The sequence below is a fragment of the Tamandua tetradactyla genome, chromosome 12 (assembly GCF_023851605.1).
Source record: "Tamandua tetradactyla isolate mTamTet1 chromosome 12, mTamTet1.pri, whole genome shotgun sequence".
NCBI lineage: Eukaryota > Metazoa > Chordata > Mammalia > Pilosa > Myrmecophagidae > Tamandua > Tamandua tetradactyla.
In genome coordinates this window covers 70,671,489-70,695,623 of record NC_135338.1, presented here as the reverse complement: position 1 = coordinate 70,695,623, position 24,135 = coordinate 70,671,489, and the positions used below count along the sequence as shown (strand labels likewise).

The 24,135-nt window shown below is 37.4% G+C and overlaps 1 protein-coding gene and 1 pseudogene across 5 annotated transcripts in view; both read left to right on the top strand.

The window, feature by feature from the left end:
• The window catches only part of THSD4 (thrombospondin type 1 domain containing 4), a 691,564-nt gene that overhangs the window by 646,112 nt on the left and 21,317 nt on the right, over positions 1 to 24,135 (top strand). For all 5 annotated transcript variants that reach the window (XM_077123893.1, XM_077123894.1, XM_077123895.1 and 2 more), the window contains 2 exons: positions 12,195 to 12,374; positions 19,346 to 19,490. In XM_077123893.1, coding sequence (XP_076980008.1) covers positions 12,195 to 12,374; positions 19,346 to 19,490 — 325 coding nt within the window. The remainder of the gene's footprint in view (positions 1 to 12,194; positions 12,375 to 19,345; positions 19,491 to 24,135) is intronic.
• On the top strand, positions 20,258 to 24,132 carry LOC143652698 (ribonuclease kappa pseudogene; annotated as a pseudogene).

Sequence of the window (24,135 nt, the reverse complement as noted above, 5' to 3'; positions counted from 1 at the left end):
CTCACAGCAGGCCACTGCTGGGTCCAGTCCCTAGTTAACTGCGGGTAACAGAAATAATTACATAATAATTTGGACATAAAAATCCTGTCCTCTAAGAACAGGGGTGTGCACGGCCAATCAGTGATCATGGCTCTTGGTTAGTGAATTCAGATTGCTAGGTCCCAACTCTAAAAGCAGCTATTGTTTCGACTCACCCTAGGCAAAGGCAATGGCAGCCATTGTTCAGCCCTCCCTGGACGGGGGAGGATGCAGTATTTTAAGACACAGAGTGTCTTCAGATCTTTGGGGGACAGTTGGGTGAAGGGTTGCATCTGCTGGGCAAGACAGGAAAGCCCAGCTTTGGGGAACTGTCAGAGAAGTTTTGGAACTCTTCCTCCCGCCACAGGACATTTTGAAGCAAGTCTGCATCCCCTCCATGAGTCCCTAGCCCTGGTGTAGCTTGGAATGACTGAATTGAGAAGGTCCTCCCCAGGGTGACCCTCCTCACAGATTTTACCCTCCAGGCAAAGGTTGCATGAGACAACAAAAGGAGTGTAAAAAACCATAGAGGCAGACAGTCTGGGACAAAGTCCTACCAGCTTCAGACACTTGGAAGAGACAAGTCTGTCTCCTGGGAAGCAGAGGGTCAACCAAATTCCTGTAAATAGGGGAACTCCAAAACAACTAATGCGCAAAAGCCTAGAACAAGACAGAGGCCCAGAAAGAGAAAATCCTGCACACTTTATTCACCATGGACAGACCTTCCTGAGAGTAGGATTGAAGCTCAAGAAAATCTCTCTCTTATCACCCTCTGGTTACAAAACCAGGAAATAAACATCCCAGGGAGTAAATCCCAGAGTTTACAGTTTAAATATTAAAATGTACAATAACATTGAAATGTGCAGCGTGCAATAAGAGTACAAGACAAAGAAACAGGAAATGATGGATCATCCAAAGGAAAGGATAAACATGCAGAAAACACCAGTGAAGAAGATGAGAATGTGGACATACTGAACAAGCATTTAAAACATTATGATGTTTAAGAAGATGAAGGAAAGTGAAGAGAAAGAACTACAGGATATATCAGGAAAATAAGTGAATGAACTGTATGAGTGTCTAGCAAAGAGATAGAAATTTTAAAAAGGAACCAAACAGAACTACTGGAGCTGAAGACCACAATAACTGAAATGAAAAATACCCGGGAGGTTTCAGGAGCAGAGTAGATCTGGCAGAAGAAAGAATGAGTGAATTTGAAGACAAAACACTTGAAACGAGTCTGGCTGAAGAGCAGAAAGAAAAAAGAAATATTAAAAGTGAAAACAGCCTAAGAGAGTTACGGGACACCATCACATGTACCAATATGTGCATTATGGGTGTCCCAGAAGAAGAAAAGAGAAAGGGGCAGAAGGAATAGTCAAAGAAATGACAGTACAGAACATCCAAAATTCAACACATCCAAGAAGTTCAGAGAACAACAAACATGAATATATATATATATATATATTGATTACATCATATATTGATTATACTATCAAATACAAAAAAATAAGGAGAGAGTCCTGAAAGCTGCAAGAGAAAAGCAACGTGTTACATAAAAGGGAATCCCAGTAAGTTTGAGTGCCAATTTCTCATCAGAAACCATGGAGGCAAGAAAGCAGTGGGTTGAAATACTTAAAGTGCTGAAGAAAAACAACTTCCAGCCAAAAATTTTAGGTATGAGGAGAATCTCTTTCAAAAATGAGGGGGCAATGTAGTGCGATAGTGGCACAGTGGCAGAATTCTTGCCTGCCATGCCTGAGACCGGGTTCAATTCCCAGTGCCTGCCCATGTAAATAAATAAATAAAGAGGGGACATTAAGACATTCTCAGATAAACAAAAGCTGAGGGAGTACAGAGTCTACACACTACCTCTACACCTGCCCCACAAGCAATGCTAAAAGAAGTTCTTCAGACTGAAATGAAAGAACACTGGGCAATGGTTTGAAGCAGCATAAACAAATACAGACCTGAAAGGTAACTATCCGAATAATCATAAAGGCCAGTATTATTGTCTTTTATTGTTTTGTATGTAACTCCATTGCTTGCTTTCTACAGATGCTAAAAGGCAAATGCATATAAAGCAATGATGAATCAATGTTTTTGGAAATACAATGTACAAAGATATAAATGGTAATCACTACAAAAAAATGCTTGGGGGACAGAGGGGTACAGGAGAACTATATGTGCATGCCATTGAAGTTAAGTGGGTATCAAACCAAATATGACTGTTATATATTTTGGATGTTAAATTTTAACTTACAGAAACCACAAGGAAAACAGATGAAAATTATATCCAGATCGATGTAAAAAGGCACTCAGTATGGTACAACACATAAAGAAAATAAATTTAAAAGTAGGCTTTAACAGAATGAGGGACATATAAAGATCACAGAGGTTAACTTGCAAAATGGAAGAAGAAAGACCTGTATTATCAGTACTGACTTTAAATGTAAATGAAATAAACTCTCCCATGAAAAGGGAGAGATTGGCAGAATGGATTAAAATAAGTGTGACCCAATTATGTACTTTCTGCAAGAGACTTGCCTTAAAGTCAAAGACACACATAAGTTGATGGTTAAAAGATGGAAAAAAATATACCATGCAAGTAGTCACCAAAAGAGAACTGGGGTGGCTATACTAATATCAGATAAATAGACTTTAAGTCAGAAATGGTTATGAGGGACAAAGATGGGCAATACATCCTGATAAAGGGTACAATTCAACAGGAAGATATAACAATTATAAATGTATATGCACCTAACAGCAGAGATGCAAAATATAAAAAGCAGATACTGACAGATTTGAAGCAGGAAATTGATGGTTCTATGTTGACAGTAGGATAATTTAAAATACCATTCTCAGTAATGGATAGAACACCTATTCAGAAGATCAATAAAAAAGTGTAGGACCTGAATGAACACTAAACCAAACTATATCTAACACACATATATAGAACACTGCACCCAGTGAAAACAGAAAACATTCTTCTCAAGTGCACATGGATCATTCTCCAAGAGAGACCAAATGTGGATTACAAAACAAGCCTCAATACATTTAAAAAATTGTAATCATACAATGAATATTCTCCAAACACAATGAAATGAAGCTGGAATTCAATGACAATGACAGAGGTAGAAATGGAAAATTCACAAATATGTGGAAATAAACATATGGGTTAAAGAGGAAATCACAAGCAAAATTAGGAAATATCTTGAAGCAAAGGAAAATACAAAATAACAAAACTTATAGAATGTAGTGAGGCAGTTCTGAGATGGAAAGTTATAGCTCTAAATGCTTACATTAAAAAAGAAGAAAGACTTCGTATCAGAGACATAACCTCAAAAATGGAAGAACTAGAAAAAGAAGAGCAAACTAAACCCAAAGTAAGCAGAAGGAAGGAAATAACAAAGATTAGAGTAGAGATAAATAGAAAACAAAAGACAATAGAATAATCAACAAAACCAAATTTGTTTTTTTAAAGATCAATAAATGAAGAAACCTTTAGCCAGAGTGACAAAAAAAAGAGCATACTAATAACAAAAATCATAAGTGAAAGGGGCACATGCTGAAGTAGATACTATAAACAACTGTATGCCAATAAATAAGATAACCTAGATGAAATGAACAAATTCTTAGAAACACACAAACTGTCTACGATGACTCAAGAAGAAAGAGAAGATCTCAGCAAACTAATTACTAGTAGAGACTGAAGCAGTATCAAAAACGTCTCCTAAAAGAAAATCCCATGACCAGGTGGTCTCACAGGGAATTTTACCAAATGTTCCAAATGGAAGGGGAAAAAACACATGATGATCTCGAGTCACACAGAAAAGGTATATGACTTTCTTAATAAACACTAAGAATCTAAGGAAACTTCCCCAACATGATAAAGTGCATTTATACAAAGCCCCCAGCTAACATCCTTCTTAAAAGTGAAAGGCTGAAATAAGGAACAAGACAAGATGCCCACTGTCACCACTATTATTCAGCACTGACTTAAGTGCTTGCCAGAGTAATTAAGCAAGAAAAAGAAATAAAAAGCATCCAAATTGGAAAGAAAGAGTTAAAACTTTCCATATTTGTAGATGGTATGATGCTATATACAGAAAATCCTGAAAAATCCATAGTAAATCTCCTAGAGCTAATAAACAAAGTCAGCCAAGTTGGCATGGTACAATTTCAACATCCAAAAATTGGTAGTATTTCTATATACAAGTAATGAACAATCAGAATCAGAAATCAAGAAAAAACTTCTAACAATAGCAGGATCAAATATCTAGGAGTAAATCTAACCAAGGATGTAAAGGGCTTGACATAGAAAACTAAAAAACATAGCTAAAATAAATTAAAGAAGACCTAAATAAATGGAAGTATATTCTGTGTTCATGGATTGAAAGACTAATATCAATAAGATGTCAGTACTACCCAAAGCAACTTATAGATTCAATTGCATCCCAATCAAAATTTGAACAACCTTCTTTGCATAAATGGAAAAGCCAGTCTTCAAATTTATTTGGAAGGGTAGAGTCCCCAAATAGCAAAAGTCATCTTGAAAAGAAAGAATGAATTTGAATGTCTCACATTTCCCAATCTTAAGGCTTACTACAAAGCCACAGTTATCAAAACAATATGGTATTGCACAAGGACAGACGTAAAAACCAATGGAATAGAACTGAGAGCTCTGAAATCAACCTTCAAATATTTATGGCCAACTGATTTTTGACAAGCTGACAAAGACTAATCAACTGGGAAAGAATAGACTCTTCAACAAAAGGTGCTACGAAAACTGTATCTCCATTTGCAAAAAAAAAAGGGGGGGGGGGAGAACCTCTACCTCACACCTTATACAAAAATCAACTAAAAATGGATCAAAGACCTTAATAGAAGAGCTAGAACTATCAAACTCATAGAAGTAAATGAAAGGACACACCTTCAGGACCTTGTATTAGGTGATGGTTTCTTAGATTTTACCCCCAAAAACAAGCAACAGAAGAAAAACCAGATACATGGGATCTAATCAAAATAAAAAAAACTTTTGTTCCTCAAAGACTTTATCATGAAAGTACAACGACAACCTACACAATGGGAAAAAATATTTGGAGACCTTATATCCAATAAAGGATTAATATCCAGTATATATAAAGAAATCTTTCAACTTAACAAAAAGAGAAACAACTCCATTTTAAAAATGGGCAAAATACCTGAATTGACATCTGTCCAAAGAAAATATACAAATGGCCTGAAAGCACAGGAAAAGGTGCTCAACATTAGCCATCAGGAAAATGCAAATCAAAACCACAATGAGATACCATTTCACATCCATTAGAATGATTGCTAATAAGAAGATGGAAAATAACAAATGTTGGAGAGGATGGGAAGAAATAGGACATTCATTCATTGCTGGTGGCAATGTAAAATGGTGCAGCCACTCTGGAAGGCAGTTTGGCAGATCCTCAGAAAGCTAATTATAGAACTACCATATGACCTGGCAATTCTACAACTAGATATATTCCCAAAAGAATTGAAATCAGGGACATGAACAGATATTTCCACACTGATGTTCATAGCTGCATTATTCAAAATTGCTAAAATATGGTCAAGTGACCATCAACCAATGAATAGATAAATAAAATATGGTATATACATGCAATGGATTATCATTCAGCCATAAAAGGGAACAAAGTCCTGATACATGCAACAACATGGATGAACCTTGAAGATGACATAACTGAGCGAAATAAGGCAGACACAAAGGGGCAAATGTTGTATGATCTCACTGATTTGAAACAATTAGAATAAGCATCTAGAATATAGTTTACCAGGGACAGGGGAGGTGGAGATAGGGAATGGGAGTTTAAAGGTTAAAATATACAGGGTCCCTATTTGGAATGATGTAAATGTACTGGTAGTGGATAGTGGTGATAGTAGCACAACATTAAAAATGCAATTAGGCACTGAAGTATATATTTGAATATAATTATATATGGCAGCAGAATAAAATTTTTTTAAAAATCCATGGACCTATACTATATAGTGAACCCTAAGTTAAACTATGGATTTTAATTAATAGTACAATTATAAAAATGTGCTATCATCAATTGTAACAAGTGTTCCAAACCAATGAAAGTTGTTGTTGGTGGGGTGGTATATGGGGATCCTGTATTTTATGTATGATTGTTCTGCAAACCCACAACTTCTCTGATAAAGGGAAGAAAAAACAGAAAGCACAGACACTGGAACATCTATTCAAAGAAATTAAGTTAACTCTCCTAAAAAAAGTTCAATGAGCTAAGGGAGAACATGGACATAGAACTAAAGAAAATCAGAAAGACAATGCATGAATAAAGGGAGGAATTAGAGATTTTAAAAAGGAACCAAGCAAATCCTAGGGATGAGAAACACAGTAACAGAAATTTAAAAATAGACTAAAAACGTTCAACAGTGGAATTGTACAAGCAGAAATTAAGGTAATTGAAATAATGTTCAGTCTGAAGAGCAAAAATGAAAAAGTGAGCAGAGCATTAGGGATCTTTGGGACAACGTGAAGCATACCAATGTATATATTGTGGAGTTCCTGGAGAAAAAAGAAAAAATTGGGGCAGAAAGAATGTTCAAAGAAATAATGACAGAAATTCCAAATTTAATGAAAGACATGAATATACACATCCAAGGAGCACCACGAACTCCACACAGGATAATCCCAGACAGTCACACACCATGACTATAATCAAACTACTGAATGCCAAACATAAAAGAGAGAAGTCTGAAAACTGAAAGAGACAAGTAACATGTCACATATAAGAGAGCCTCAATAAGATCAAGTGTCAATTTCTCACCAGAAACCATGGTGGTGAGAAGACAGTAGGATGACATATGTAACATGCTGAAAGGAAAAAAAATGTCAGCCCAGAATTCTATATCCAGCAAAACTGTCTTTCAAATTTGAGAGAGAATTAAAACGTTCCAAGATAAACAAAAGCTTAGGAAGTTGGTCACCACTAGCCTAGTCTACAAGAAATTCTGAAGAGACTTCTTAAGGTTAAAGGAAACTACAATAGATTAAAGTTGCATGAAAAAATAAAGATTATTGGTAAAAATAACAAACCAGTATTAATGTATTTTTTGTTTACTCTTTCACTTTTTACTTCCTATAGGATCTAAAAGGCAAATGCATAAAATGGATGATAAATCAACGGTTTTGGACTTAAATGTGTAAATATATAATTTGTCATATAAAGATAGGCTGATGGAGAAGTAAAGAAACATGACTTTTATATGCTATGGAAGTTAAGTTGGTATTAGGTAAAAACTAGATTCTTGTACTTGTAGGATGTTCAATTTAAGCCCCATTGTAACCACAAAGAAAATCTCAGAGAATATGCAAACTCACAGATACAAAGTAGAGTAAAGGTTAACAGTGGTGGGAGCAGGGAGAATAGGAGTTAATGCATATTGGGTACAGGATTTCTGTTCAGGGTGAAGGGAAAGTTCTAGTATTAGATGGTGTGAGGATACTACAATGTCATGACTGTGATTAATCCCACTGAATGGTATGCTTGGAAAGGGTTAGGATTGGAGGGATTATGTTTTCTATAGGTTTTCACAAGTTAAAAAAAAAAGAAGAAGAAAGAGCAATGAAAGAAACAATGACAATTAAGTGCAATACCTGATGCTGGATGGGATCCAAGTTTGGAGAAGAAAGGACTCAAAAGGATATTATTGGGATATAAGAAAAGCTGGACTATAGGCTGTAAGCATTATATTCATGTTAAATTTATTGAATCTGATAATTGCATTTAAGGTGGTTAGTGAATATTCTTGGTTCTTAGGAAATATGCATGAAAGTATTATGTGTTCAAGGAGTATCATGTGTGCAACCTGCTCTCAATGGTCAAAAAATAGATAGGCAGTCAGATATATAAGCAGATGGATGGATAGGCAAAGAGGTGGATAGACAGAATGGTATGGTAATATGGCAAAATCATTGGATCTGGAGCTCTGGGATATACTGGAACTCGAGGTATGGGGTTTGCATTATTTTTGTAACTGTTCTGTAAGTTTAAAATTATTTAAAAATAAAAAAATTAAAGAAAAAACTTCCCAACAAAGAAAAGTCAAGGACCAGGGCTTCCCTGATGAATTCTACTAAACTAAGAAGAATGAACACCAATCCTTCTCAAATTCTTCCAAAAAATTGAAGAAAAGAAAATTATTCCTAACTCATTCTATGGCTATCATAGATCCAACGCCAGATAACACTCACAAGAAAAGAAAATTACAGATCAGTTTCCCTTATGCATATAGATACAGAAATTCTCAACAAAATAATAGCATGTTTAATCCAACAGCATATTAAAATCATACGTTATGACCAAGTGGAATTTATCCCAAGAATATAAGGGTGGTTCAGTATAAGAAAATCAATCAATGCAATATACCACATTAATAGAATGAAGAGAAATATCACATGATCAGCTCAGTTGATGCAGAAAAGAAATTTGACAAACTCCAACTCCAGTTTAAGATAAAACATTCAGAAAGCTAAGAATAGAAGGGAACTTCCTCAACATGATAAAGGGCACATATGGAGAAAGAAACAGCCAGTCATACTAACTGCAGAAAGACTGGAAACCTTCTTCCTGAGCTCAGGAACAAGACAAGGATCTCTGCTTTCACCACTGCAATTCAATATTGTACTGGAAATTATGGCCACAACAATAAGGTAAGAAAAATAAATGAAAGGCATCCAAACTGTAGAAGAAGTAAAACTGTCTCTATTTGTTCTTTTATATTGAAAATTCCATAGAATCCCATAAGAGGACTAATAGTGCTAATAAACAAATTCAGCAAAGTTGCAGTCTACAAACTTCATGTATAATAACCAGTGGTATTTTCATATACCAGAAAAGAACAAACCAAAATTGAAATTTAAAAAAAATTCGATTCACAATAGCATCTAAAAGAATAGAATACCAAGGAATAAATTTAACCAAGGAGGCGAAGGATTTGTACACTTGAAAACTAGGAGACACTGCCAACAGAAATTAGAGCCCTAAATAAATGGCAAGACATTCTATGTTCATGAATATGAAAACTTTATATTGTTAAGATGTTAATACTAACCATAGCTACTTATAGATTCAAGGCAATTCCTATCAAAGTCCCAGCAGTCTTTTTTGCAGAATTATAAAAGCTGATCCTCAAGTTTATATGGAATCACAAGGGGCCCCAAATAGCCAAATCAATACTGAAAAAGAAGAACAAAGTGGAAGGTCTCAACTTGCCAATTTCAAAACTTACTACAAAGCCACAGTAATCAAACAGTGTGGTGCTGGCATAAAGATAGACATATAGACCAATGGAAAAGTATTGAGGCTTGACTGAACCCACGTATCTATGGCCAACTGATTTTTAACAATGCTGCCAAGTACATTAATTGGTGAAAGAATGGTCTCTTCAACAAATGTTACTGAGAAAACTGGATATCCACATGTAAAAGAATGCAGTTGGATCCTCTACAGCTTGCCATAAGCAAAAATCAACTCAAAATGGATCAAGGGCCTAAATGTAAGGGCTAAAGCCATAAAACTCTTACAAGAAAACAAAGGGAGAAATCTTCATAACCTTAAATTTAGTAATGATTTCTTAGATATGACCCAAAAGCACAGACAGTAAAAGAAAAACAGATTTTTAAAAATTGACTTAAAATTAAAAACTTTTGTACATCAAAGGACATTATTAAGAGGGTGGAAAAAACCTACAGAATGGGAGAAAATATTTGAAAACTATATAACTAATAAGGTTTATTATCTACATTAATATATAAACAATTCCTATAATTCATCAATAAAAAGACAGCAACCCAATATAAAAATGAGCCAAGGGGCAGTGCAATGGTGGCTCAATGGCAGCATTCTCGCCTGCCATGCCAGAGACCCGAATTCAACTCCCAGAACCTGCCCATGTAAAAAAAAAAAAAAAAAAAAAAAAAGGGCCAAGGACTTGAATATATATTTCTCCAAAGAAGGCATCCAAATGGTCAATAAGCACATGAATGATGACATCATTAGTCATCAAGGAAATGCAAATCTGAACAATGAGATACCCATGTCACACCCACTAAAATGTCTATTATTTTTTTAATGAAAAATTACAACTGTTGGCAAGTATGCAAAGAAATTGGAACACTTATACGTTGTTGGTGGGAATGTAAAATGGTGCAGCCACTGTAGAAATAAGTTTAGTGGTTCCTCAGAAAGTCTAATATTAGATTACCATATGATTGGCAATTGACAATCCTACTTCTTTGTATAAATCTGTATTAGTTTGAAAGCTGCTAGAATGCAATATACCAGAAATGGAATGGCATTTATAAAGAGAAATTTACCAAACTAAGACACCAACAAGAGGTTACCTTCACTCAAGAGAAGTCGATGGATTAGGGAACACCTCTGTCAGCTGGGTAGTCATGTGGCTGGCATCTGCTGGTCTCTTGGCTCCTAGACTCCACTGCTTTCAGCCTCTGTTCCTGTGGGGGGTTCTCACTTAAATTCTCCAGGGCTGGCTTTCATCTCTTGGATTCCCTTGGCTCTCTCCAGATTCTGGCTTGGTTAACATCTCATGGCAATGTCTACTGACGCTCCAACCATCTCCAAACATCCAAGTCTCTGTTCTCCACACCTGTTCTGCCGTGAAGTTTCTGTTGGCTCTGAGGCTTCTGTTGTTTCTGTCTCTCTCCAAAATGTCTCCTCTTTTAAAAGATTCCAGTAAACTAATCAAGACCCACCTGGAATGGGTGAGTCACATCTCCATCTAATCAAAAGATTACACCCCCAATTGGGTATATCCCATCTCCAAGGAGATAATCTAATCGAAAGTTTCCAACCTACAGAATTTGCATCAGTATTAGAAGAAAAGGCTGCTCCCACAAGATTGGATCAGGATTAAAGCATGGCTTTTCTTAAAAACTGGCATAATATCCAAAAGAACTGAACACAGGGACTCAAACAGTATTTGTACACAATTGCTCATAGCAGCATTATTCACGGTAACCAAAAGGGAGAAGCAACCTAAGTGTCTGTCAACAGATGAAGGGATAAACAAAATGCGGTATGTAGACACAATGGAATACTATTCAGCCATAGAAAGAATGACATTCTGACACATGTGACAACATGTATGAACTTTGAAAACATCATGTTGAGTGGAATAAGCCAGACACAAAAGACAATTATTGTATGATCTTGCTTGTGTTACATACCCAGAATAAGCAAACTCATAAAAATAGGGTACCAGGGGCTGGGGAGGGAGAAAAATGGGAAGTTATTGCTTAATGGGTACAGAGATTCTGTTTGAGGTGATGAAAAATCTTGATAGATGTTCATGTTCATAGCACGTTATCCTGAGTGTAATTAATAACACTTAACTGTATACTTGAAAGTCATTAAATGAGAAAATGAGTTGATATAAGTTACTGCAATAAAAAGTTTTAAATACATATATTGAGAGTAAACATTAAAAAACTGCAAAGTAATATATATTAAATAGGAAAATTTATTGGCAATCAGTTACACATGTAATGGTCTCCCTGGCTTCACTGTGGTCTGAACCTCTGTGAGCTTCAGCACCACATTGGAAACCCAGGGATTGGGCTGTTTGAACAAATGCTTCCCTGTTGGGAGGTGGGGGCAAGTCTTTACCTTAGAGGCATCTTCCTCTCAGCTTTGCCTGTGCAAAGAATTCTAATTGAGTCCCCTACCCAGAGGTGAGCATGTTCCTGAAAACTGAACCATTCACAGTAACCACTCCCTGAGAGCCCAGCAAATAACCAGCATATCAGTTCATTATTTTACAGTGACAGGTGTCAGAGTCTACTGCTCAGAAACAAACTGGCTGGTATGTTCCTATAGGGAAGACCAAGAGAAATCATTCCATCCTTGGTACAATGATCACAGTGACCAGCATCCTCAAGCTATGGCAACCCAGTGTACCCACCCTCAATGCCAGAGAGAGAACTGTTAGGAAAGCAATATGCATGTGTAACTTCTGCTCCAGATTCCCTTAAGTTCTTCCTCACTGAACTGATGATTGCTCTATGATGACTCATAAAGATCCCTTGATCTTTCTTGTCCCCTCTCCATCATCTGATGCCCATCTTTCTCTGTTGCTTTCTCCAGTGTTCCATCGAATGTGGGAGCGGAACACAGCAGAGGGAGGTGATTTGTGTTAGGAAGAATGCAGATACCTTTGAAGTTCTGGACGCCTATGAGTGTTCCTTCTTGGAGAGACCACCCAACCAGCAATCCTGTCACCTCAAGCCTTGTGGGGCCAAATGGTTTAATACAGAATGGAGCATGGTGAGTCTTGGTGCTCTTGAGAGAGATTATATTAGTATATCATTCCTCTGCTTTCCTCCTGTAGACTCCTCTAAGGCACCTACTATGTGCCAGGCACTGGGCTCAGCCATGGGGTAGATTCCCTACAGCAATCTATACTAGTCGCTGTCTGAGTTCAGCAGCTAGTGTCCAAGACTCAGTCTGCTTGGTGGCAGGTGCCTGAGGCTTGGATGGTCTTGATTTCTAAATTGTAGAGGCCATGAAGCAGCGATTCTCCTACTTCAAAATGCATGAAAATCAACTGGGAATGTTATTTAAATAGATGGATTATGTGCCCACCCTGGTCAAGGAATTTGCATTTTAACAAGCTCCTTGGTGAGTTGGATGTAGGTGTCCTTGGACTTTTTTTATTAAAGCCAGCAAAGATGATTGATGACTGAAGGGACTCAAGGATGCTGTTTAAATACTATATCATGCAATGACCTCTTTATAAAACTCACTGGAGGAATTCTGTGAGGCCTCAAAGCCAGTATCTATATACTGTGTGCATACATTTGCATGTACATATACACCTAAATATTTTACATATTTTTTTAAAATCCTAGAGGCATTATGGATTGTAACTTATGGAATTGATCCTGTTCTTTGTGTATGCCATATGGTGGAGATCAGATTTCATTATTTTTCCATATGACTATCCTGTTATTGCAGTACCATTTGTTGAATTTTGGGAGGAGGGCGGGGTGGGGAGGAAATGCATGGGCTAGAAATCAAAACTGGGTCTCCTGCATGGCATGCAAGAATTCTACCACTAAACTATCCTTCTTGTACCTCCTTGATCCTGTTTTATTCTTTGAATTGGCTGCTAGGAAAGTCAGAACCAAAATTGTGATCCATCTCTAAAAGAGAGTATACCAGTGTATACCAGCTTCACTTGATTCTTCCTACTGTTATTTTCTATTTTATTTTTCTATCTCGTGTTCCCCATCTGAGCATTCTCTATTTTTGTAAGGGCAAGGGCTTGTGTGTGAATGAATACATAGAGATAATTAGATTGGTAAATAGAGAAATAGGTAATTAAGGAATGAAATGGGAAAGGGTATAAATAGTGAGAAAAGTCATATCTATTTTTTTAAAAAAGAAAAGATTATTTTCAAGAAACTTCCTAAAATAGAAATCCACTCAGGACAGCAAGCCTTTGAGTAGATTTGGCTAGGGGACAGAGATGTCATTCTGCTTTGTTCAAGCTAAGGCTGTCAGTAGTCCAGAATGGAGACCAGAGCCCTCGAAGAGTCATTTGCAGATGATAAAATGGAATTTTGCTTATAAAATATATGAATAAAAGCTGAGAATTCTGTTCCAAACAGTGAACGTCTGCTCCAGTGCTGAAACCCATTTATTTGGTAATGTGGCAAACCACATCTCAGAAGCAGATGGAAACAAAGGAGGTGTTGGATTTGAAAGGTTACTCAGCTTCTGAGAGATGGAATTTGATTATTTTGATGTTGGCCAATGCTTCGGAGAATGCAAGAACAGATCGCTATTTTCTTTTTCCATCTGGTTTGAAGAATCTAGAAAGAGCCAAACTCCCCAAGCTAAGTCAAAGGAGGTAAACTCCAGAAGCACCCGAAGAGTCTGTTTTTCAGTCCTTGATTTCTCAGTCCCTAGTTATTGAGTCTCATGTGCCTTGTTAGTGGACTTTTGGCATCCGCCTTGTTATTTAAGGTCACTGATACAAAAGATGATAGTCATACAAGTTCTACTAAACTAAATAGGAGCCTTGTCTATTTGTTATTTGCTATGGTCTTTGTTGTTATCAATAAGGGGTTAGCAGACTTTTTCTGGAGAGGACCAGATAGCAAATATTAAGCTTCACAGGCTGTGTGGTCTCTGTTGCAGCTATTCAACTCTGCCACTATAGCACTACAGCAGCCACAGACAGTTCATAAGCAAATGAGCATGGCTGTGTTCCAATAAAACTTTATTTACAAAAACATGCAACAGGCTGGATTACACCCTTGGGCCATAGTTTGCCAACTCTGTTATAGAACAATAGTAAAAGTCTCCAGAAGAAGGTTCTGGATCAAGCTCTGGAAGACTTGGTGCTTTTCTTATGTTTTTCTCTCTCTTGGAACTAGGGCTTAAATGGCAGAGAATAGCAAGGAGAAGGTATGATCCCTGATGTACTGGGGTCACTGGTGTACTGTGGGTTTTCTTGCAGACCAAGGAGTTCTTTTAGAAAGCTCTTAGATGCAAAGATTCAAGATTTAATGCAGATTTTTAAAGATGTATTGTTGTTGTTGTTGTTACAAAAGGACAGAGAAAAAATTTAAAGTCATGAATAATCCTACCATTCATGAATAAATATTATTAACAGGGTAAAATTTCTTAATAAGACTTCTCTTTACTTACAGGTGTTGGTAGACTTCTGTTAACTTAAGAAGTAAAAGTTAGCATTTAAAATAATCCACCAAAATATCCTGTAATCATAACCTGCTCTTCATCTTCAGCATACTTCTGTTAGCTTCAGGCACAGCGGCTTTAAATAACTTTACATGGGTCAATGTTTGCCATTCATTTCTTAGTTTGGGTTGGTTTGAATGGGGGTCTTTAAAAATTGATGATGTCATCTTCTTAAATACTATGCCTGTCCTCCTGGTGAGGCTCTGTGGAAGCTGGCTGTCACAGGTATTGCTAGTGGAAGTGCAAAATAGCACAAATCCCATGCAAGGGAATTTGGCATTACCCTTTGACTTAACAGTCCAACTTATGGTACTTTATCCCTTAGATATGCCTCCAGAAGTTTGTTTGTTCATTGTTTGTATTTTTATTTGTTTGGCATGGGCAGGCTCTGGGAATCTGGGAATCGAACCTGGGTCTCTGGCATGGCAGGCGATCTACAAGATTATTTATTAAAGTATTATTTGTTACATCAAAAGATCAGAAATACCCCAAATGCCCATCAGTAGAAACCTAGTTAATATTGTGCATATAGCCAATGGACTGTTGTGCAGTTTTAGAAAAGAATAAGGACTTCACCTACATAGCAGATCTCCAGAACATACTGTTTAGTGAAAAAAGCATATGGAGAAAAGCATGCTCTTCTTTATCTGAGTGTAGCAGACTTTTCTTTATCTTAGAAAGGGAAATTCAAATATGAATATTTATAATATATATAGGCATGTATCCATCTGTCCTCTGTTCCTGTATTTTTGGCTTATTCTTTTAAGGAATATCATATAACTTGACTAATATTGTATATAAGTAACCTTTTGAGACTTAAATTCTCTTTGCATAATGCATTTGCGATTTATCCATGCTGTTGCATAGTCTATTATCTATATTATAGTCTATATATAGTCTATTCCTTTAAATTGCTGAGTGTTATTCCATTGTGTGGATATACAATGGTTTGTTTATCTATTCGCTCGTTGAAGGATATTTGGTTTGTTCCATTTAGAGTGATTATGAATAATACTATTGTAGACATTCACATACAGGTTTTTATACCATCGTAAGTTTATTTCTCCAGGTTAAATACCCAAGAGACAGATTGCTGGGCCATATGGGCAGTTTATGTATAACTTTATAAAAAACTGCAAGTGTTTTCACAGTGGATATGCATATTTTGCATTCCCACCAGCAAAGTGTAAGAGTTCCATTTTCTCCTTATCCACACCAACACTTGGTATTGTCAGGGTCTTTTTTCTTTTTTTTTTTTTTTGGAGGGTTTCTTTTTTTTTATACTTCTGATAGGTATGTTGTGAATTCACATTGTGGTTTTAATTTGCATTTCCCTTATAACTAATTATGTTGAGCATCTGTTAAGTGCTTATTTTTACTTGGGTTATTCGTTGCTTATATAAAAATTAAATTCAAAATGAATCATAAGCCAAAATGTAAAACATAAGACCATTAAATTTCTGAAGGAGAAAATATTTGGGACCTTTAGGTAAGTCAAATATTTCTTAGATGTAACATCTAAAGCTTCATCCATAAAAGATAAATGATAAATTAGACCTCATCATTTTGTTATTTAATTTTCAGTTAATAAACTTTGAAACCTCCTGTTCTGCAAAAGATGCTATTAAGAGAATGAAAGAACAAGCCATAAACTGGGAAAAAAAATTTGCAAATCACATATCTGACAAAAGGTTTATAACCAGAATATATAACAGCTTCATAAAACTCAGCATAAGAAAACAAACAATCCAATAAAAAAAACAGCCAAACAATTTGAATAGACACCCCTAGAGAAGATATATGAGTGGCAAATAAACACAGGAAAAGAGGCTCAATATAAATCACGATAAAAATACAAATTGAAACCACAATTAGACACTACCGCACATCTATTTGAATGGCTAAAATAAATAAAAATGACCATTCCAAGTACTGGTGAAAATGAGGAGCAACTGGAAGTCTTATAAATTGCTACTGGGAAAGTAAAATGATACAGCCACTACATAAAACCATCTTACAGTTTCTTATAAAGTTAAACATGTATTTATTATATGACCTAGCAGTTCAACTCTTAGCTACTTATTCAAAAGGACCAAAAATTTTGTTCATACAGATATCACTGCAGAAATGTTTATGGCAACTTAATTCATGATTACCAAAAACTAGAAACAAATAAAATATAAATGAATAAACAGGTAAATGGATAAACAAACTGTGCTGCATCCATATGATGGAAAACAACTCAACAACAAAAATAAATACTTGGAACAACATAAATGAATATCAAATGCATGTTGCTAATGTTGAGAGATGCCAGACCTAAAAAGCTGCATTACTGTGTGGTTCCAATTATATAATATTTGGGAAAAAGCAATTTAGGGACAGAGAACAGATCAGTGATTGCCAGAAAATACTGAAGTTATTACAGTGGGAGGTTGGGGAGAAAGGATTGGACTGCACAGGGCAATCAAGGGAATTTTTTGGTGTGATGAAATTGCTTTATGTGACTTGTTCCTGGTGGGAAATGCGTGACTCTGCATTTGTCAAAACTCATGGAACTGAACACCACAAAGAGTGAATTTTGCTCATGTAAATTTAAAAAATAAATCATCTGAAACAACTATAGTAGCAGCGTGGAGGAGACAATGATGGAAGCTAGAATTCTTTGAATATGCCTTGTTTTATTAATTTGAGTTTGGAGCTAAGTAAACATATTTTAATAATTATGACAATATTAAAATTTCTTTAAAAAGCATTTCCTCAAAACTGAAAATCAGTAAAACAAATTAACCTAAATATGTATCCAGTTGGTGGCATTAGCTCTATTGCAAGTAGCTTTAAAACACAGTAATTTGTCCATCTCCAAGGACAAAAAGGATTGCAGAAAAAATACTTGCTGTTTGCAGTAATCATATTTTCAGTGATAGTGTTTTATTGTTATTTTTGAGATGCCTGTGTGATTAAGTAAATGAGTAATTATGTGATAATAAATTTGTCTTATCCCCAATATCATTGAAAACTAGGATTCTAGTCCAAGAAAAAGGTGATAACTAAAAGATAGAAACTTAGGTAAAAACCATGTGGTCCTGAATTTGAGTTGGAAGTTATCAGTATGAACTCATGGAGTAATTTATCTTTTTAAAAATTTATTTACTAGTTCCATCCCTTGAAAGACCCTAGAAACAATAACCAACCCAGTAGCAAAGGGCACATCTGTCAATTAGGTGTGGTCTTGACTCACCATTATACACTAAACAGAACCAAGGATTCTTAGAGAAATGGCTGATTCCAGGTCTGGGGCAGTACATGTATAAGTTCTATGGAACTGTCTTTTCATGTCAAATAGCCAACTAGTTATCAAAAACAAGTGAAATCATGTCGAAAGGATGCACTAGCCAACTTTTAAAGGCTCTCACTAGCCAATAACAATTTGAGCAACAGTACGGAAAATAATTACCATAGATGGGAGTACATCAAATATCAATTTATACTGAAAAGGATATCATTTTATAATATTAAAAAAAAACAAACTTTATTTGTTACCATTGGAGGACATTAGGAAACAAACATTATTTCAAAAACTGATAAATAAAGGAAAAGAATCATAAACTTACCCTTTTTTTCATAAACAAAGTATACCACTATGTAGCCAAACAATAAATGTGGGAAGGGGAAAAGTTATATACCAGAAGTTTCCAGCTAATAAAGGGAAAAGAAATGATAGGAATTAATATAGCCATTTTTCAACTCCAAATGAACTAGTGAGCCCAGGCATTGCACATCAGTGACTGCTGACATCCCCAGAAGAGAGACTTAACACATACCATCTGGGAAGTAGTTTCGCTGGGGCGGGGGAGCCTGCATCTGTCCAGACCTCTCTAGATCCAGTTTCCATTTACAGAATATACAGAAGACAGAAGAACATATTAAAATATATCATGAGGATACAGGCAGCAAGAAGCAGACTATGGGAAACCCTGTAGGACAAATGATTGAATTCCTTAACAAATAATGTACCAGGGGGAGAAAAGTCCATGGAAGGGGAACCTATGAATTAAGAGTCTTAACGGGCATATCAGTCATTTGTAATGTATTGATCCTGATTGTTTTAAATGCTCCAGAAGTATATATATCAATGAGATTCATGAGACAATTGGAACTAGGAACATTGAATACATATCTAAGATCATAAGGAACTATTGTTAATTTTCAGGAATAATGCATTGTAACTATTTTGAGTCCTTATCTTTTACATATACAAATGAAAATATAATGGAAGAAGTGATAGAATATCTAGATTCACTTAAAAATAATGCAAAGAATAGAAGTGGGTAGGATATAGATGAGACATAATTGCTCATGATTTGATATGTTGAAGCAAGATAATAGGTTTATGGGGATTTATTGTAATAGTTCGTCTCCTTTTGGAGATGTTTGAAATTTTCTAGAATCTACCTGTCTACCTCCTCCAGTGTCCCGAGCTAAGGGGCTGCCAGGAAGCCTAATTTTCTCTCTTTGTCTTCCTGCAGTGCTCCAAGAGCTGCCAGGGGGGCTTCCGGGTCCGGGAAGTGCGATGTCTAGCAGATAACATGACTCTGAGTAATCTCTGTGACCCTCAGTTGAAACCAGAAGAGCGAGAATCTTGTAACCCTCAGGACTGTGTCCCTGAAGTTGGTAAGTAGCGATTCCTATGTTGGAGAAAGGATTCAGCTTTCCTAAATTCTATCAAGTTTGTAAAGCCATCTAGGTTTCTCTGACCTTATGAGCACAATCATGGGTGCACTAAATCAAAGTACTTTTGGTATAATTTTCATAGTCTGAAGTGAGTGTTCATAGCATGAGGATCACTATCCATGCCATCTAGCAAAAGACCCCAGACTTAAATGTGAATTTATTAAAACAATATTGCATTCAGAAATTTGGGCCCACTGTTCTTAAGGTCAAAGCAGTGAAATTTCTATTTTTAATTATAGATGCAAACTGGTGTAGACTAGATCATAAGAGGAGGTGAGGGGGACCTCAGCAGTCCCTTGGCAGAGAAGAAGGAAAGAGAGAAAGTCAGGAATTAATGTTGACAGTGCTGGAGAGTCTAACCAGGATATCCAAGGCTCAGTGTCAGGGACATGGTGAGTGAGGCTCAGTGTCCAAGGAGGGAGAGGTAACAGCAGGAACAAGGCTGCACAACAGTTGGAGTCATGCAAGGAGTAGCAGCTTTGCAATTCAGAAGACCCCAACCTGCAACCAAGAACTAGAGTCCAGATCCCTGAAGAAGTTAGGCCATCTCATGGGAAAGGCCCAATCCCAGAAGGAGAACTGAAGAATAGTCAGAAATTCGAAGAAGGTGGCTTGCACATAGATTGAGATAAGACGTGTTAGATGGGTAAAGATGCAGCTACATAGGCATACTGGGTCCCCAGAAACCCATCCCAGCCCTACTGAGAATGCTTGATCAGGGCTACCTCCAGAATAGAGGTATGCTGGGCCTCGTTTCTGTATTCTACAGTATCTCCTAGGAACCTATTTACTGTTTAATATCAAAAGGAATGCATTCATAGATTGTTAAGCTATTGTGCAATGGATCCTCCTGCTGTGGGCCAAATGGAAGCTTTTAATATATCGACCTAATATCCTCTTATCCTAGAAAACATGTGCCAGTTATAGAATTAATTCATTATAATCAAGAGCTTTGTACCAGCAATAGGCAATGAGTAAATGTTATGGGGGTGGCCATTCCCAGTAGATTCCATAGGAAGGAAATTAATTAAGAAATGTGTATGACTGTTTCAGTTTGCTAAAACTGCTGGAATACAATGTTGCAGTTGTAAGGCCCTGAAAATGTCCAGATTAAGGTATCAACAGGATGATACCTGGACTCTAAAGAAAGGCTGCCAGCATCTGAGACACCTCTGTCACATTGGATGACACACGGCTCATGTCTGCTGGTCCTTGCCCTTGGGTTTCGTTGCCTTCAGCTCTGGTTCCCATGGCTTTCTCTGTGGGTCCTCTCTCAGCTGCTCCAGGGCTTTTCTCTCTCAGATCCTCCAGGGCTTTTTCTTCAAGCTCTCTCCAAACTTTTCTAGGTGTTTCTTTATGAGCTCTCTGGGTTTTTTCTGTCTTTTATCCTCATAAAGGCCTCCCATAAAGGATTAAATGAATGTGACCCTTGAATTGGATGGGTCACAACTCAAGTAAAACAACCTAATCAAAAAGTCCCACCCACAGTAGGTCTACACTGACAGGAATAGACTAAAAGAAATGGCATTTTCTTGGGCATATAACAGCTTCAAACCAGCACAAAGACCTCTACTGAAAAATTTTAAATATGAACACTGGTGGGAAGATAGCAGAGTAGGAAGCTCCAGAAATCAGTCCTTTCATCGGAAAGACTATTAAACAGGCAGAAACTGTCTAAACCAACTATTTTGAAACTCCAGAGTATAGTAGACACTGTGCAGCGTCCAGGGAAGAGCAGGAGAAAGAGGCTGGGGCATCCCAATTAATTGCCTACTGCAGACAGCAGCTACCATCGCCCATCCCTCAGATGGGCAGACAGCAGTGACGTCCTCACCCTCTGCCCCTGGTGCAGCTTGCTAGTGCCAACATAAATATAAAGACCCCCAGTTCCCCAAGTTTCAGGGCTGTGCAGTCCAGTAGCTGATCATTGCTTTTGAATGGCTACTTCAATTGCCAAGGGGTCTGGCTCTGACAGCAGTCATTGTTCTAACCGGTCCTAGGCAAAAATGGCAGAGAGCCTTAAAGACCCTTCCTAAAAGCTATGGAAAACAGATAAAGGGCTGCATTTACTGGGCAAGTGCCAAGTCAAGAAAAAGCAGCTTAACAAAGCCATGGGAGAAGCTCCCAGCATCCTTGCTAGCCTCTCCCTCAACCCCTCCTCAGAGCAGTGTGGAGCTGGCTGGCACTCCCTTCATGGTCCCTGTCCTCCTTTAAGCTGGGAAAGAATGACCTGGGAAACTCTTCTCTTGTTCATGCCTCTCCTAGAATTTGCCTTTAAGGCAAAAGCAGCTTCAGAACAAATAATTGAGTTGGCATGGGGTAAAGACTTACCTCCTTTAAGTCCTGTGGTAGAGCACCTGGGAGAAGGAGAAGGTCTGTTTTCTGGGGAACAGAACGAGCATTTAAATTCCCATAAATAGGAGAACTCCTAAGGCCACTGGAAAGCACTAGACAGGACACAAGCTCCGAAAGAACAGGGAGGACCCTACATTTTGCATTCTTTGTAGAAGGGCTGGATGCTAAAGGAGAGCGCTAGCCAAAGCAAAGCCAATTTATAAAGACCGTGAAAGGCATTTTTGCATTAGTTTGTCTGGATGTGTTAGCTCCTGGCATTCAAGAAAATCTCTGTGTCATTTCACTAGCTGGATACCAGCAAGAAACAGCCAGGTCAGAAACTAAATCACAGAGTTAACATTTTTAAATATTAAAATGTACATTGTGCAACAAAAAATTATGAGACAAACATAAAATGATGACTCATCCAAAGGAAGAGGATAAAAATCAAGAAAACATCAATAAAGAAGTCTAGGCTATGTGCACACCAGAAAGACTTTTTTAAAAATGATCTTCAATATGCTCAAGAAGATGAAGAAAAATACATAGAAAGAACTAAAGATTATCGGGGGAAAATGAATGAACAATATGAGAATCTCAATAAAGAGAACAGAAATTTTGGTTAGAAACCAAACAGAAATAATGGAGTTGAAAATCAAAATAACTGAAATAAAAAATTCCCAGGACAGTTTCAACTGCAGATTGACGCTGGCAGAAGAACCAGTGGACTCAAAGACAAGACAATTGAAAGGAATTTCTGAAGTCCAGAGAGAAAAGAAACTAGAAACAGTGAAAATGGCCTAAGAGCCTAGGGACACCATCAAGCATACCAGTACATGCATTATGGGAGCCTCAGAAGGGGGAGGTGGAGAGAAAGGAGCTGAAAGAATGCTCAAAGAAATAATAACAGAAAACTTCCCAAGCTTGACAGAAGACATGACTATGCACATCCAAGAAGCCCACTGAACACCAAATAGGGTAAACTTGAGAAATATGTCCAAAAACACACAGTGATCAAACTGTCAAATGCAAAGGACAAGGAGAGAGTTGTGGAAGCTGTAAGAGAAAAGCATCATGTAGGTTCAAGGGAGCACCAACCAGATTAAGTGCTGATTTCTCATCGGAAAACATGGGGGCAGGGCCAGCCATGGTGGCTCAGCAGGCAGAGTTCTCACCTGCCATCCTGGAGACCTGGATTTGATTCCCGGTGCCTGCCCATGCAAAAAAAAAAAAAAAAAAAAAACTGTTAAAAAAAAAACATGGAGGCAAAAACAAAAAATGCACAAAGTACTAAAGAAATCAGTTGCCAACCAAGAATTTCATATCCGGTGAGAACTGCTTTCAAAAATGAGGGAGAGAAATCCAGTTTATTATCTCCCAGTGCTTCTGGGGCTCCCCCACACACACAGTCTTTCCACCCAGCACACACTTCGCCAATCCCGACTCCTCACTTCATGGCATCCTCCTGTGCCATGGGCCCAGGCTGGCCGCCAACCTCATCCTCAGCCCGTGGGGAATGAGCATGTTGATCACGCTCAGAATCTTTTCAATATTCCTTCCTCTGTGTTGAGGATGTCCCCTTCACTGAGAAAGATTTTGAGGACATCCCCCAAAATATGTACAGCATTTTTTATGAAAGTCACCTACAACTGTTTGATTGCTGCAGGCCTTTACCTCCTCCTTGGAGGCTTCTCATTCTACCAAGTTCAGCTCAGTGAGCACAAGGAGTACGTGGTGCACTTGAGTAGAACATACCCCATCCCTGCTACTCCACCTCCCTCCTCTATTGAAGGACACTTCCTACCCACGTCATGCCCCACCCATCCTGGCACCCTCTGGGAAATGGGTTTTCCCGGAGAGGGATTGGATCCCCTCTTTGTCCAATTCCAGTGGTGGGACCCAGTGGAGAGAGTCCTCTGCCCCTTCTGTCCCCTCACCTTGTCCCGCACCACAATAAAGAGGAGCTGCTGGCTCAAAAAAAAATAAGTAATGAGTTAAAAAAATTAAAAATGAAGGGAAGAGTAAGACGTTATCAGATAAACAAAAGCTGAGGGAATTCATCGCCATTAGATCTTCCCTGCAAGCAATGCTAAAGGTAGTTCTTTACATTGGAAGTAAAGGACACTAGACAGTGGATCAAAATGGCATCAAGAAATAAAGACTTGTGGTAAAGTTAACCATTTGGGTAATTATAAATGCCAGTACTATCATATTGTATTTTTTGGTATGTAACTCCATGTTTTACTTCTTA